At 42.8% G+C, this 17254-nt stretch overlaps 2 protein-coding genes across 2 annotated transcripts in view; one reads left to right on the top strand and one right to left on the bottom strand.

Annotated features, from left to right (window-relative positions):
- Positions 1-1079: 1079 nt before the first annotated feature.
- On the bottom strand, positions 1080-2930 carry LOC115168467 (mediator of RNA polymerase II transcription subunit 7). The gene is made up of 2 exons (XM_029723786.1): positions 2798-2930; positions 1080-2254 (listed from the first exon to the last, which is right to left on the bottom strand). The coding sequence occupies exon 2, from the start codon at positions 2243-2245 to the stop codon at positions 1499-1501; it is 747 nt and encodes a 248-aa protein (XP_029579646.1). The 5' UTR covers positions 2246-2254; positions 2798-2930; the 3' UTR covers positions 1080-1498.
- Positions 2931-10881: 7951 nt separating this feature from the next.
- LOC115168459 (tyrosine-protein kinase ITK/TSK-like) overlaps positions 10882-17254 on the top strand; it is a 7476-nt gene continuing 1103 nt past the window's right edge. Inside the window, exons 1-4 of the mRNA XM_029723773.1 lie at positions 10882-11140; positions 11382-11486; positions 11839-11920; positions 12162-12287. Coding sequence (XP_029579633.1) covers positions 11003-11140; positions 11382-11486; positions 11839-11920; positions 12162-12287 — 451 coding nt within the window. The 5' untranslated portion in view covers positions 10882-11002. The remainder of the gene's footprint in view (positions 11141-11381; positions 11487-11838; positions 11921-12161; positions 12288-17254) is intronic.

Below are 17254 nucleotides of genomic sequence, written 5' to 3'. Positions count from 1 at the left end.
GACGGGCTCATTGTAATGGCTGGAATGGAATCAATGGAACGGTATCAAACACATCAAACAAATGGAAACCACGTTTGACTCCATTCCATTCCAGCCATTACAGTGAGCATGTCCTCCTGTATCTCATCTCACCAGCCTTCTCTGACTCAAACCTTATCTTACACAACAAAGGCTTGCCTGCAGTACTAGCTCAGCCTGTTGTATAAGGCTTCATTGTCTTTGTCTGTCACCACCAATGCGCAATCTCACGTTACTGCATGTTTTAGTTACATAGCACAGACCTAGTCACACACTATGTAAATGATCCCAATAATTGAATGGGTAAATCCTCATTTCAGCAACAGTGCCTTCTTCAAGGTACAGGGAATGGTGTTGCCAAAAAGTTGGTGATTTACACATTAAATTGTTGGGAGCATATACATAGTGAGACTATTTCTATACAGTTTACTCTGGGTCCGTCAGCACTATCTACTAAAATGTTTGGGTGTGTGCCAGTTCATGCTGTTCACAAGGCTAGGGGAAACTTAATCCCGGAGTGTGTCTGAATGTCACTACACACTCTAGCCAAACAGTGACAGAGACTGAGGTAGTGTAGCGCGCCTCTGACTGGGACATTAGCTCACATTGCTACAGGTATATAAGCTTACATAGCAAGCTGCTACACACAAAATTTCACAGACTAAGTCCTTCCCATCTAACAAAGACTGTTGCAGTGGCTGTATCACTGACATTCAATCACATTAGGTTATGACATGTGAATAGAGTTCAGGTTTGATCATAGTGCAAGATCTTTTCAGCATTCTTGGACTACATAGTGTAATGCAGTGATTCAGCTCCTAAACATATAGATTGTTTGTTCGTTCACACACGGACTCATCTAAGGTATGAAATATAATTTTAAGTAGAAAACAGTGGTTTCTCGCCAGGACTCAGTTTTAAGACAACCTGAAAGGAATCAGCAGGACCACTAATGGTATAATTCAACCATTCTTAGATTAAAACAGAAAAAAAGGGTGGTAGGCCTAATTCAACAGTCAACCACGATAGTGAAAATGAATCATAAAATAATTCATCAATTATGTTACAGGACTTGGAAATTGCTTTATTAACTTTTGTCAAATTATGAATTTTAAGAGCATCCAAACCTTAATGATAGCCCAAAAAAAATCTGAACTCAAGGAAGGTGTCTTCATAGTCCATGACACTGCATAGTCCATGAAAAATACTATAAAACTGCAGACAGCGTATGTGATCAGAACTAGATGAAGCATACAACACAATTAAACAGAGACAAATAACAGTAATGAAACAAACATACCAAAACAAGAGAAACCTATATTCAGCATGGTGAATCATTTTGATTCTGAACATTACATATAGAAATATAATGAAGAGAACTCGAGTCACAACAGACAATCTGTTCTACAGAACACATTTCTATCTGAACGTTCTTCATCATTGCAGCCTTCTGTAGAGACCCAAGCCCTAAATACAAAACTCATGCGATCTCGTCGATAATACTACACATTGCTGCATCCTTGTCCCATACTGTGTCCTTAGCAGCCCCACCCATACTTTTGTCCTGTTGTGGCCCAACAGCCATACAGCTAGCCCCAGCCTCCTCCACTTCCATGGGTTCAGTCTTTAGCCTGGCGGCCAACCCCAACGCGCCACCACCCCTCGCCCCATCCCCTGCCCCACTCGAGCCCTCAGTCTGGAGCAGGTCATCAGGCAGGGAGGCCAGGCACCCCTGGATCATCTCCATGACCCTCTCCAGATGTTTCTGGAACCTCTCTGCAGTCTCCAGGCGCTGTCTCTTCTGCACTTCCATCATCACCCTCAAGGTTTCTCTGGCCTGGTGCGGACGGTACTCATTGATCAGATGGTGCATGTGGACAAACAACAGCTTCAGGTCCTCCAGCTTCTCCTCTCTCTTTATACTGCCAGGGCTCTTGATCAGGATGTCCAGGAGATCCAGGAAATTCACCAGGATGGACATGTTGAGTTTCTTGAGCTCCCGTTTGTGGTGGAACTGCATGGGGTGGAGCCGCTCGATGCCCTGGCTCTCCAGCGGTCGGATGATCAGGTCGTCGCACTGGAACTGGTTGCCGAACATCATGTAGTTGTCTCTTATGGGAGGAGGGGGTTTAGGGGCGAGCCCCTTGCGGATGTTCTCATCCGTGTACTCCTTGATGTACTGCATGGGAGGGGGAGGTAGGGCACTCACCTGCTGTGGTTCACCCATGGTGGAGGCCTGGATAGAGGAAGATGAGATTACATATTTATTATAGCCTCCCACATTACTTCATCATCCCACTTTGCCTTTTTAGTTGTCTTGTCATTGATAACAAATAAACTGGGGAAAGAACCTGATGGCTACTATCCTGCTGATTTACAAAGAGGATGGCTTACCTCTCGATATAGACTATTATCAAAGATACTTATAACTAGGACAATTTATAGGGTTTCCCCTATTAATCTGGTAATAGTAGCTAGCTTTGTGAGATACCCACCTTGTAGTCACGCATGCGCGTCTAGCTGGCTAGCTAATTAGCATAGCTAGAAGTGTGTAACGTTACGTAGGACAGCTTGACTACGTTGTCTAAAGCTAACCTGCTGAGCAAGTGGGACTAATGCGCTAGCTACAAGCCTACAAACGGAATGTGAACAATCTAGCTAGCTACAGTATTTTCAGATGATTCAGTATCTAGCGAGCTAACGTTAGCTAGCTAACATGCGAGCTTGGCAGACTTGGAAGTAATTTCACAACAAGGAATGAGACAGAGGCAAAACATACCTTTTTATCGAGTCATCAATTACTGTATTTAATATAGACTGAATTCGCCACCACAACTAACGTTATTGCTTTTCACAAGAAATGTGTTTGCGCGACTTCTCTTCCCGTTCCCCTTTCATGCCCCTATCATCCCATCCCATTGGTTGGATTTTTGTTTGACATGATTTGTTGGCAGTGCGGATTGGCCAGTTTTTCGTCAGTAATACACGATTTGATTGGTTTTCACAGACTGGCCGCTTCATTTGATGTATTTTGGCAAATTTCTTTAAATGTTTCATCCAACACACTTGTACAATGTAAAAGTTTGTAACAAAGTGGCGTAAGAGAGGTCGAAAGTGCGATGTTCAATCTGACATAAATTAATGTCTCATTGTGATGGTCAGCATAGAGGTAACTGCCATAATAAAAGAAACACCAACATAAAGTGTCTTAAAATGGTCCAATGCAGCTGTTATTTAAGTGATAATGTCCGATAAGCCGTCGTTTGGAGGATATATTGGCACGGGTGTTTGTCTCGGGCCGGCAATCCCTGACAATATATCGTCCAAACACCGGCTTCGAGGGCATTATCACTTTTATACAAAGGGTTAGCAACATATTCAAATAATGATTTACATATTTTAATTAAACACGTTATTTTATAAATGTATTCATTCAATTTCATCCTTCCACAAGATATAGTCCCGACACAAATCTGGGGTTTCTACCCAAGCAGGCTGGTCGTTCGTTCTATCGGTTCGGTTGCCTGAGAATCAAACCTGTCGTTACGTATTTTTTGCGGTATATATGGATGCGCCCCAGTCATTCGTTCTAAATGTTCTATTGCCATAACAATGAGCCAATGATGCGGGATTTCACCTGGCCAAGGTTGCCAGGTCCAGTTCAAATATCTATCCCAATGATCACTCAAAACTACAGAAAGTCCTGAAAACTAGCCTACTTTTTCACAGCAAGAGAGAAGTTGCCATATTTATACAATAAATAATTTCCCCATAACCTTATCGAGCACTTTAAGAATGAATATCGTAGTAACTTGTAACGACGTTAGAAGCACAATTCGGTTTTCTTCATGACTAACTATTTGGAGCTATGACATGACCTAAAAAAAGGAATTGGAATATATCCTAGAGAAAAGATAAACTCCCCAGATAATTTTCTATCAATGGATGCCGATTTAACTAATTTGACTGCTATGATTAAGCAATAAAGCACAAGGGGTATGGTATATGGCCAATATACCACGACTAAGGGCTGTTCTTCTGTATGACCCAACATGGAGTGCCTGGATACAGCCATTAGCCGTGGTATGTTGGCCATATACCACAAACCCCCGTGCTTTATTGCTATTATAAACTGGTTACCAACGTAAAATCGAACAGTAAAACATATATATATATATCATACCCCTGGTATATGGTCTGTTCTAAACTGGGTGGTTCGAGCCCTGAATGCTGATTGGCTGACAGCCGTGGTATATCAGACTGTATACCACGGGTATGACAAAGCATTTATTCTTACTGCTCTAATTACGTTGGTAACCAGTTTATAATTGTAAATAAATCCCCTTTGCACATGTGCATGACTACTGTATAGATAAATAAGACAGGAGAGTTGGAGTGATGAAAGTTGGTCAGAGGATGTCGAAATCTCACACTTGGACAACATAAAAAACGAATGTTAGGCAATTTTCTGTCAATTGTGTTGTTATTATGTGACAGATGTTAAGACTACAACCTGTTATAAATGACCCATTTGCGAGATTGACTTGTCATTTCAATAGGCATAGGCTAGACTAAAATCATGGTTTATGATTATAATTCAACTTTGCTATGGTTTGCTTGTGTAACAGTGTAGGTTCCGTCCCTCTCTTCGCCCCAACCAGGGACCCTTGCACACATCGACAACTGTCACCCACGAAGCATCGTTACCCATCGCGCCACAAAAGCCGCGGCCCTTGCAGAGCAAGGGGAACAACCTACTTCAAGTCTCAGAGCGAGTGACGTCACTGACTGAAACGCTATTAGCGCGCACCACCGCTAACTAACTAGCCATTTCACATCGGTTACACTTGGATAAAGGCAGGTAGCCTATGGCCCCTGATAGGCATCTCTTTTCAAATAGTCTACAGTAACCTAGACAAGATGTAGGCAAGATGTAAACTGAACGATTTAGCAGCTTGCTTAGTTCAAATTAACATACGAATTATTTCAACATGAATAGCGAGGCGATTTTGAGGTAAGAAGTGCTTGTGTTTCCAAATAGCCTGCTGTAATAGGCTACTGAGGATGTGTTCATAATTTCAAACACTGAATTAAATATTAATATATATGCATTAATATCTATGCATTATCTATGCATATTCACTTTACCCCATCTACATGTACAAATGTCCTTGACTAACCTGTACCCCTTCACATTGACTCGGTACCGGTACCTCTTGTTTATAACCTCGTTATTGTTATTTTATTGTGCTACTTTTTATTTTATTTTTTACTTTACTTTATTTAGCAAATATTTTCGTAACTCTATTTCTAAGTAAGAATTTCACGGTAAGGTGAAATTATGGTGGTATATCAGACCGATTACCTGTTGTATTCGGCGCATGTGACAAATCAAGTGTTATTTTATTTTATTTGATAATACATTTATGAACTGAATATGCTTGACAACAACAGCCAGTGTTTATTTTTTAGATGTATTTTTACCTGTAGTCAAATCTTACTACTGTTACCGTCAATTTAATGCGTTTTAACAACTTATCGGCAATTGCGATTGAGCTTTGATAACTTCCAATTTAATTAACTAAACATTTCCTTTAATAATTGCATAATAACAAAAGGCTACAACAACAATAAACGTAAGTGATAGGCTATTTATTAAATTGCTACACTAGTGGCACTGATTTGCAATGACTCCAGTGATATCGTCATTTCAACATATGTATCAAATGGTAGCCTACAATGGCATAACATGAATAGGCTACTTGATGGCCGACAGAGGCAAACGTATCATCATAACTTCCATTTCAGTTATCGCTCGGGCAGCCCCGAGACCCAAAAACTGGGCATGCATAAACCACTTTGCTTGATAACGTTTTCTTTAAACAATGTCAACATTAGAATGCAGTTTAAAAAACCTCTGAGCGAATTTATGTAATGCGCTCTAGTGCTTTGTCTCCGTTATTTCTTGAAAGGTTGGAAATAGGTGGGTGTCACCATAATGACATTCTAAATGGCCTACCTGCAACTGCTAAAAAAAGGGTCACAAGCTGCCAATAGCTGTAGTGCTCTCTCAACACACACACACACACACACACACACACACACACACACACACACACACACACACACACACACACACACACACACACACACACACACCTCCGGCCTTCCCCACCACTCAGTCAGCAACAGCCAACCTCACTGCCTGACAGTCAGCAGCAGGTCACAGTGAAATATATATTTTTTAAGAGAAATCCCATGGCGGCCGCAGTGCAACTTAAACATAGCCCCAAAACCTGCATCCCGAAGAACCAGCCCAACCTCACATTCAATTAGTGCAAATATGTACATCATGTATTTCAGCAGATTTCGTGCGTTTTTGTGCATTTTTGTGTGGTTTAGTTCTTGAGAAAAAAACACATTTATGTGCTACTTAATTCGTGCGAAAAGACACGAAAAGACACATGTATACATTCTACCCCCCAGCAAACATTTACCCTGCCCCAACCCACCAAATGGACAATGCTATCTATTTATAACTGTAGCATTGTCCATTTGGTGGGTTGGGGCAGGGTAAATGTTTGCTGGGGGGGTAGAATATATACATGGGGGGGGGGGGGGGGGGGGGACAGGTTGAGCAGGTGGCTGCCTAGCAGTAGCCTGATGGTCTGGGGGTAGAAGCTATTGGCCAGTCTGACAGTTTTTGCCATGATGCTCCTATACTGCCTGCATCTGAGTGATGGAAGCAGGGAGAAGAGGCCGTGACTCAAGTGGCTGAGGTCCTTGATGATGTTCTTGCCTTCCTGCGTGTTGTAGGTGTCCTGGAGGGCAGGCATTGAGCATCCAATGGTGCGTTCGGCTAAGCGTACCACCCTCTGTCAAGCCTTGTGGTCAGCGGTGGTGGAGTTACCATACCAGGCCATGATGCAGCCTGACAGTATGCTCTCAATGATGCTCCTGTGGAACACTGCGAAGGGGCCTCCCGAGTGGCACAGGGGTCTAGGGCACTGCATCGCAGTGCTATCTGTGCCACTAGAGATCCTGGTTTGAGTCCAGGCTCTGTCCCAGCCGGCCGCGACCGGGTGACCCACGGGACGGCGCATAATTGGCCCAGCGTCGTCCGGGTTAGGGAAAGGGTTGGCCGGCAGGGATGTTCTTGTCCCATCGAGTCACTAGCGACTCCTGTGGTGGGCTGGGCGCAATGCACGCTGACATGGTCGCCAGGTACACTGTGTTTCCTCTGACACATTGGTGAGGCTGGTTTCCGGGTTAAGCAAGCAGTGTGTCAAGAAGCAGTGCCGCTTGTCAGGGTCGTGTTTCGGAGGATGCATGGCTCTCGACCTTCGCCTCTCCTGAGTTTGTACAGGAGTTTCAGTGACGGGACTGTAACTACCAATTGGATACCACGAAAATGTGAAGAAAAAGGTGTACAAAAATAATATTATAATATTAAAAATATATACGAAAAAAGCTACAAACAATAAAAAACAAAGGAACAAAAAATTGGAAAAAGAAAGAAGAAGAAAAAAGCTTAGCTTAGCAACCGCGTGACGCAGCATGACAATGTGAACTCGATTGGTCAACAGTCTGCTGGGTGGGGTGTTATGTTATACTCCATTGCCCAATTTGATTCCTGTCTCCTCCTTTCTTTAATGTCTCTGAGCTGATCTCTGAGTCGGTATGTACTCTCTGGGTTCCTTGGGATGTCCCCCCCGGTAAAATGGCTCATGTAAGGGTTAAGGTTAGGGTTAAGGTAAGGGGTGGTGTTAGTAGTGGCAGTTCTAGACCATTTCAACTGGGGGGTGCCAAGCTGGGGCCAGTTGTACTGTTAGAGTGGCCAGTTACATTAGACGTTATTGTTGTCATATCGTTTTCTTCACTGCATTGCAGGCATTAGCAGGCAAAAGACCATGTTCATAATCATCATCGTTGCCACTGTCTAATAACGGATGTAAAAAAAGAACAATAGCAAAAATCAGTTATGTAAAAATTATTTCATAATCCACATTTAGCAGGGCCACAAAGGGGTCCAAAATTGTTGTCACAGGGGCACTGCCCCCCCCCCCCCCCCCCCCCACAGAACCGCTAGTGGGTGTTAGGGTTACCCACTGGTCACACACCTGGTTGAATCAATGTTGTTTCCATGTCATTTCAGTGATATTATGTTGAACAAACATGAAAAGGAATTGACTTCTGTGCAACATCTGGCTCATTGTTCTATCTGTGTTAACAAGGCACCACTTCTTTTTTTTGTCCTGAATGAAGGGTCGCCACTGCTGCAGACTAGCTGCACTTAGTTTTATTTGACCTGTTTTCTATTGATTTGTCTTTGCATATATCCATAAAAATTATGCGGATTCATAATTTCAACCAGCTGGAGAAAAGCTGCCTGCCTGTCTATGCTAAAGCTGGAGATAGAATTTGAATATTGAAATAGTGTTGCAAATGTCAGAGAGACAGACAGCAAGGTTTATACAAATATCCTCTGTTGAAAACAATATACACTGCTCAAAAAATAAAGGGAACACTAAAATAACACATCCTAGATCTGAATGAATGAAATAATCTTATTAAATACTTTTTTCTTTACATAGTTGAATGTGCTGACAACAAAATCACACAAAAATAATAAATGGAAATCCAATTTATCAACCCATGGAGGTCTGGATTTGGAGTCACACTCAAAATTAAAGTGGAAAACCACACTACAGGCTGATCCAACTTTGATGTTGTCACGGTTGTCTAGGACCAGTGGAGATGTGGAATCAGGAGCAGGAGTCAGAGGGCCGGAGCAACTGTGTTTTAATAATAATAGAAAAAATGCAATAGCCGTAGGGCACAGGGCGCGTGGCGAAGTCCGCCAGGGGAAAACACTTTTCCCAAAATAAGCGCACTGAAAAAAAACAGCGCACGGGGCGCAGCCCGGCAATATAATGGACACTTACAGGATACAATCACAACTGTCCTGAGTGAACAATAAACAATCCCGCACGAGAACCCCAACTGAAAATACACACTAAATAACCCCCCACTAATGACAAACACAAAACAGGTGCGGGATAGACAGACAATACCAAAAGACACAGAAACAACGATCCGTGGCCGCTAATAGGCCGGCGACGACGACCGGCGAGCGCCGCCCGACCGAGGAGGGGCGCCACCTTCGTTAGATACTGTGACAGATGTAATATCCTTAAAACAAGTCAAAATGAGGCTCAGTAGTGTGTGTGGCCTCCACGTGCCTGTATGACCTCCCTACAATGCCTGGGCATGCTCCTGATGAGGTGGCGGATGTTCTCCTGAGGAATCTCCTCCCAGACCTGGACTAAAGCATCCGCCAACTCCTGGACAGTCTGTGGTGCAACGTGGCGTTGGTGGATGGAGCGAGACATGATGTCCCAGATGTGCTCAATTGGATTCAGGTCTGGGGAACGGGTGGGCCAGTCCATAGCATCAATGCCTTCCTCTTGCAGGAACTGCTGACACACTCCAGCCACATGAGGTCTAGCATAACCCAGGGCCAACCGCACCAGCATATGGTCTCACAAGGGGTCTGAGGATCTCATCTCGGTACCTAATGGCAGTCAGGCTACCTCTGGCGAGCACATGGAGGGCTGTGCGGCCCCCCAAAGAAATGCCACCCCACACCATGACTGACCCACCGCCAAACCGGTCATGCTGGAGGATGTTGCAGGCAGCAGAACGTTCTCCACGGCGTCTCCAGACTCTGTCACGTCTGTCACATGTGCTCAGTGTAAACCTGCTTTCATCTGTGAAAAGCACAGGGCGCCAGTGGCGAATTTGCCAATCTTGGTGTTCTCTGGCAAATGCCAAACGTCCTGCACGGTGTTGGGCTGTAAGCACAACCCCCACCTGTGGACGTCGGGCCCTCATACCACCCTCATGGAGTCTGTTTCTGACCGTTTGAGCAGACACATGCACATTTGTGGCCTGCTGGAGGTAATTTTGCAGGGCTCTGGCAGTGCTCCTCCTGCTCCTCCTTGCACAAAGGCGGAGGTAGCGGTCCTGCTGCTGGGTTGTTGCCCTCCTACGGCCTCCTCCACGTCTCCTGATGTACTGGCCTGTCTCCTGGTAGAGCCTCCATGCTCTGGACACTACGCTGACAGACACAGCAAACCTTCTTGCCACTCCTTTATTGTCAATCAGTGTTGCTTCCTAAGTGGACAGTTTGATTTCACAGAAGTGTGATTGACTTGGAGTTACATTGTGTTGTTTCAGTGTTCCCTTTATTTTTTTGAGCAGTGTATATAACGACTGCATATTGTGTGTATATGGAACTAACTGCCAAAATAATGGAAATACCAATATAAAGTCTCTTAATAGGGGGTTGGGCCACCACGAGCCAGAACAGCTTCAATGCACCTTGGCATAGATTCTATAAGTGTCTGGAACTCCTGTCCTGTGGATGGGGGTATTGTCATCCTATGGGAGCATAGCCATGGCAGGCAAAATAATGGCCTGCCCAGCATTTTTATACATGACCCTAAGCATGAGGGGATGCTAATTGCTTAATTAACTCAATAACCACACTGGTGTGGAAGCAATATACTTTGTATCACTCATTTACTCAAATGTTTTCATTAGTTTGGCAGTTACCTGCATGATAGCATTTGTTCAACTGTGAGTTTTGTTAGTGTGTGAGCTGCTCAGGCCCTGTGGTTCTGTGCACCCATGCAGTTTGTGATGTTTTGACTTGTGTGGGTGGGTGTGTGTGTGTGCATCTTAGTCTGAGTGTGTATCTTTGCAGAATGAGTTTGTATGTGTCTGAGAGTTGGTCTCTTTCTATCTGTCGTGCTCAAGGAAGTGGTTTACCTATATCTACACCGGAAACTCACACGACACTAACTCCCAACACTCTTTCCCTTCTCTCCACTCCTCCATAGATGTTCAGTCTAACTCTACAGCCCACCTCGCTGTCTCTCTCACTCTGTCTCTCAATGTTAGCCAGGTATCTGTGTTCACTATGCTCCCCACGGTAATCTTGAAGGGGACTCTCATCAAGAAATCTCAACAGAAGCGAAGGACGTCGCCCTGCAATTACAAGGAAAGATTATTTGTCTTGGACACCCAGGACCTGACCTATTCTGAACAGCGCCCTGGGGCATGTACAATTTGTATTGATAAATTGTGTGGTTTGTTTGTTTATCAATTGCTGGCAAGAATTACATTTTGTTGAAATTCTTTTACATTTTACGGTTCAGCAGTGTCATTTTTTAATTAAATCGTATATTGAGTTATGAAGAAATATGACTTGTACATAAGTTACTTTATGGGGGTTGTATTGTTTGATGTGCAAATGAAAAGTTGTGAAGATGTTGATAGAAGGCTGTATTCATCTTTAGAAAAAGCCCAGCCAGAAAGGCTGCATTGAGCTCTCCAGGATCAAGTGTGTGGAGATAGTGTGCAGTGAAGCCCCAATCCCCTGCAGCAACAAGTACCCCTTCCAGGTAAGACCACTGGCATGCTAATTACTGGAATGCTAATGACTGGAAAGCTAATTACTGGAATGCTAATGACTGGAAAGCTAATTACTGGAATGCTATTTACTGGCATGCTAATTACTGGAATGCTAATTACTGGAATGCTATTTACTGGAAAGCTAATTACTGGAATGCTAATTACTGGAATGCTATTTACTGGAAAGCTAATTACTGGAATGCTATTTACTGGAATGCTAATTACTGGAATGCTAATTACTGGAATGCTAATTACTGACCATTGGGAACACTTTACAATGACTTTCATTTATAAATAAGCCATGACACAGTTTTTTTCAAATATGCATAAATGTCTCAACAGGTTGTCCACGACAACTGTTACCTATACATCTTCGCCCCGGACAACGACTGTCGTCAGAGATGGGTCCGAGCTCTGAAGGAAGGTGAGCAGCAGTTATGGAAGACCACACGTTTAACGTTAAACCCATAATACAAATACTACTCTCACAGAGCTGAGTTTTCTCATATATACCATAATATATATACCATAGCATATATACCATAAGATACCAAAATCAACACATAATATTAAGAGTATTATATCAACATTATATTATAAGCTCTATGACACATTTGAGCCTCCATGTCTTACGCTGTATTTAATTTCTCTCTCTTGCCATGAAGAGACCAAGTGCAACGCATTACTCCTGAAGTATCACCCCAACTTCTGGATGGAGGGGAGGTGGAGGTGCTGTTACCAGACAGAGAAGATGGCTACGGGGTGTCAGGAGTACGACCCTATGGGATACGGTACAGCTACCACACCACAGTATAATAATACTATTTCATTTGAAGAACACATTTCCCACACACAATGTCTATAATATGCATTATTTTATGATTCTGCTTATGATTATGATGATGATTATTGTTATGTCTTGCATACAAACCATTTATAATCCCTTTAAAAAGTATATAATGATAACTGCCAATAATGTGAGTTTAACCCCCTAGAACTTATTGACGCACTGGCGCGTCAATCTAAGTAACATAAAAAATTCCCCATCAAAATCCGTCAGTTTAAGCTAGAGATATCTGTTTATTCTGCGTGGGCTGCGTCTCAATCCACCACACCCGCCTATGTCGCCCTTCCGCATCTGTGGTGGAAAGTGGCAGAGCTACAGCGCTGTTTGTCAGACCCAAAAATCGGTCTTCTCACGATAACGTCAGTAGCATTCGAATGGTTTAGCCTAAAAACTAATATGACCACTCTATAGAAAAGGGAGAGTCTCCCTTTTAGGCCTCGTCTAAACGTAACCCATACAAATGAATGGAAGTATGGAGGTAATTTTGTGCTAAGAAAAATAAATATGTGTAAAAAATATATACACTACCAGTCAAAAGTGTGGACACACCTACTCATTCAAGGGGTTTTCTTTGTTTTTACTATTTTCTACGATGTAAAATAAAAGTGAAGACATACAAACTATGAAATAACACATTAGTAGTAACCAAAAAAGTGTTAAACAAATCAAAATATATTTGAGATTCTTCAAAGTAGACACCCTTTGCCTTGATGACAGCTTTGCACACTCTTGGCACTCTCTCAACCAGCTTCACCTGGAAAGCTTTTCCAAAAGTCTTGAAGGAGTTCCTACATATGTTGACCACTTTTTGGCTGCTTTTCCGTCACTTTGCGGTCTAACTCATCCCAAACCACCTCAATTGGGTTGAGGTTGGGAGATTGTGAGGAATTGGCTTTGGGGGTGACCAGAGAGATATAGCTGCTGGAGCGCGTGCTACAGGTGGGTGCTGCTATGGTGACCAGTGAGTGGAGATAAGGCGGGGACTTTACCTAGCAGGGTCTTGTAGATGACCTGGAGCCAGTGGGTTTGGCGACGAGTATGAAGCGAGGGCCAGCCAACGAGAGCATACAGGTCGCAGTGGTGGGTAGTATATGGGGCTTTGGTGACAAAACGGATGGCACTGTGATAGACTGCATCCAGTTTATTTAGAGTATTGGAGGCTATTTTGTAAATGACATCGCCGAAGTCGAGGATCGGTAGGATGGTCAGTTTTACGAGGGTATGTTTGGCAGCATGAGTGAAGGATGCTTTGTAGCAATTTGACCATGAAGGCCTGATTCACGTAGTCTCTTCTGAACAGTTGATGTTAAGATGTGTCTGTTACCTGAACTCTGTGAAGCATTTGTTTGGGCTGCAATTTCTGAGGCTGGTAACTAATGAACTTTTCCTCTGTAGCAGAGGTAACTCTGGGTCTTCCTTTCCTGTGGCAGTCCTCATGAGAGCCAGTTTCATCACAGCGCTTGAAGTTCTTGAAATGTTCCGCATTTACTGAACTTCATGTCTTAAAGTAATGATGGACTGTCCTTTCTCTTTGCTTATTTGAGCTATTCTTGCCATAATATGGACTTGGTCTTTAACCAAATAGGGCTAACTTCTGTATACCACCCCTACCTTGTCACAACACAATTGATTGGCTCAAATGCATTAAGAAGGAAAGAAATTCCACAAATACATTTTTACAAGGCACCTGAAATGAAATGCATTCCAGGTGACTACCTCATGAAGCTGGTTGAGAAAATGCCAAGAGTGTGCAAAGCTGTCATCAAGGCAAAGGGTGGCTACAGAGGAATCTGGAACTTTCCAGGTGTCTGTTACTGTATATGTATTTCCTGAGCTTTCTTATATCTCCTAGATATAGGACAGACACTTTAAAACGATTACCTAACGTTTAATTGATTACATGATTTAATTAAACCATGCAACAATTAAACCATTAATAACCTAGGGCACCACGGAAGCATTCATTTATATAGAGTGCTTTTCTCCCTAATCCACTCTCTTATAGATCTGAAAATCTTTTATATCATTAGCAGTCAATTATTAATTGTCACCTTGATCGGTCTCATTCTGATTGTCATAAGTACTTGCTTATCTGCACGAACCCTAGCTAATAAGTTGAATCAGCTATACACAAATTGGCTTAATTATTTATTTGCTAAATACCTAAATAATCACACAGAATTACATATATGTACACACAGGATAGATCACACATGGATTACTGATCATGTCATGAAACGCCCCTAGTGGGCTAACCCGATATGACGGCTGGTTACACAAAGGAAGGGGGTTGGGTTTGAATGAAAGAGCGGGAAGACTGAGGGACAAAGAGTTTGGGTCTCTATCGGACCTTGAGAAGCTATGTTACTGTAAATACAGAATCTTATGCATTCTAATAACCGCACATTTGGAAAAGGAAAATACAAGATATTTACTCTGAGCTGCGCTTCGATAGATGGGTCGAAGATGGAAGACTGGTTTACCCAGCAGAGATCGCCATTGTCCTTTGAATAATCTTTCTGGTCGTAGTGTTGTAGAGCGGATACGTTAAAGTAACCTGTCGTTCTTCTGAGATTGTCTGTCCTTTCCTAGGCCACGTATGTTTACAGCTGATAACTCGACGTCTAGGAGGTATCACTTCTTCTTTAGTGAATAATCGTTCAAAGTTCATACCAAGTTGCCATAATCAGCTTGCGCTGTATTCTGGCTGGTCTGGTCGAAATTCACCATTCCAGCGTGGTGATCGTCACCTCCACGTTGTAATTCGCCATTTTAAACGTTAGGACAGCAGTCCTAACATTTCTGGAACTAAATGTTAATTTCGTTAGGTTGTAGTTGAAATTAGCCCTTTTAAACGTATGGACATCCTCATGTCATCTGGAACTAACAGGCTTTTGTACTGGGGGAAAGAAGGGCGTGTTTCATAGTTCTCAACCAATGTCTGTACACTTGGGCGTGGCCACTGAGTGAGCATAGTTTACTTATGAAAATAATTCTGTCATTTAGAAGCTAAAATGACATTAAATCTTTTCACAAATAGTTTCATATTTAAACATTTCAGTTGCACAACAATTCCATGTGAATCTGATAACTGGAATGTGCAGACTTTCCAAGATATAAATGATGTCGTCCTAACATCAGATATAATGTCCCAGACACCAACTGATCTGACATCATATTCTTTAACTACCAAAGGACACTTTCAACTGGTTGAGAAAGGGAAATATTGTTCCATTCCCCAACCTTTTGATGTTACCATACTCTCCCTATGTTAACAAAGGGCTTTCCAAGAGTCCATTCTGTAGAGTGGAGAGAAAAGGGGGAAAGGTATTCATGGGGCGGTCATACACCTCACCCAACAGGGCAACGTCATTACAAACCTTATTCCTTATTCCTTTTTTTTGCCATTCGTGAATGTGTTATTCAATACGCTTCTGTATATGGACTATAGTAGTAAAGGCCAAATTCAATATTTTATCACATATATATATATTTTTTGATACCTAAAGGGTCCTAAAATTCTAAATCAAATAGCTAAATGATCCATGGTATCACCTTTTTAAAACAATTCCATATGTCAGATTAGAACCCAGTGGTGTAAAGTACAAAAGTAAAAATGCTTTAATCAATACTTAAGTCGTTTTTTAGGGTATCTGTACTTTACGATTGATATTTTTTGCCAAGTTTTACTTTTACTTCACTACATTCCTAAAGAAAATGATATACTTTTTACTCCTTACATTTTCCGTGACACCCAAAAGTACTCGTTACATTTTGACAGGAAAATGGTCCTGAGAAGAGAACATCCTGGTCATCCCTACTGCCTCTGATCTGGAGGACTCACTAAACAGAGAACATCCTGGTCATCCCTACTGCCTCTGATCTGGCGGACTCACTAAACAGAGAACATCCCTGGTCATCCCTACTGCCTCTGATCTGGCGGACTCACTAAACAGAGAACATCCTGGTCATCCCTACTGCCTCTGATCTGGAGGACTCACTAAACAGAGAACATCCTGGTCATCCCTACTGCCTCTGATCTGGAGGACTCACAAAAAAGAGAACATCCTGGTCATCCCTACTGCCTCTGATCTGGAGGACTCACTAAACAGAGAACATCCTGGTCATCCCTACTGCCTCTGATCTGGAGGACTCACAAAACAGAGAACATCCTGGTCATCCCTACTGCCTCTGATCTGGAGGACTCACTAAACAGAGAACATCCTGGTCATCCCTACTGCCTCTGATCTGGCGGACTCACTAAACAGAGAACGTCCCTGGTCATCCCTACTGCCTCTGATCTGGAGGACTCACTAAACAGAGAACATCCTGGTCATCCCTACTGCCTCTGATCTGGCGGACTCACTAAACAGAGAACATCCCTGGTCATCCCTACTGCCTCTGATCTGGAGGACTCACTAAACAGAGAACGTCCCTGGTCATCCCTACTGCCTCTGATCTGGAGGACTCACTAAACAGAGAACGTCCCTGGTCATCCCTACTGCCTCTGATCTGGCGGACTCACTAAACAGAGAACGTCCCTGGTCATCCCTACTGCCTCTGATCTGGAGGACTCACTAAACAGAGAACGTCCCTGGTCATCCCTACTGCCTCTGATCTGGCGGACTCACTAAACAGAGAACGTCCCTGGTCATCCCTACTGCCTCTGATCTGGCGGACTCACAAAACACAAATGCTTTGTTTGTAATTTATGTCTGAGTGTTGGAGCGTGCCCCTGGTTAACAGTCAATAAAAAAAATGTAATCAAATTATGCCGTCTGGTTTGCTTAATATAATGAATTTTAAAGGATTGATAGTTTTACTTTGCTACTTAAGTACATTTTAGCAATTCCATTTACTTTTGATACTTAAGTATATTTAAAACCAAATACTTTTAGACTTTTACTCAAG

Source organism: Salmo trutta, chromosome 3, assembly GCF_901001165.1.
Source record: "Salmo trutta chromosome 3, fSalTru1.1, whole genome shotgun sequence".
In the NCBI taxonomy this organism is placed as follows: Eukaryota; Metazoa; Chordata; class Actinopteri; order Salmoniformes; family Salmonidae; genus Salmo; species Salmo trutta.
Note: the sequence above shows the minus strand (reverse complement) of the source record. Positions and strands in the feature narration are given on the sequence as shown.

Coding starts and splice junctions, on each gene's coding strand:
- LOC115168467 (XM_029723786.1), bottom strand. CDS start 2,245: ATGGGTGAACCACAGCAGGTGAGTGCCCTACCTCCCCCTCCCATGCAG.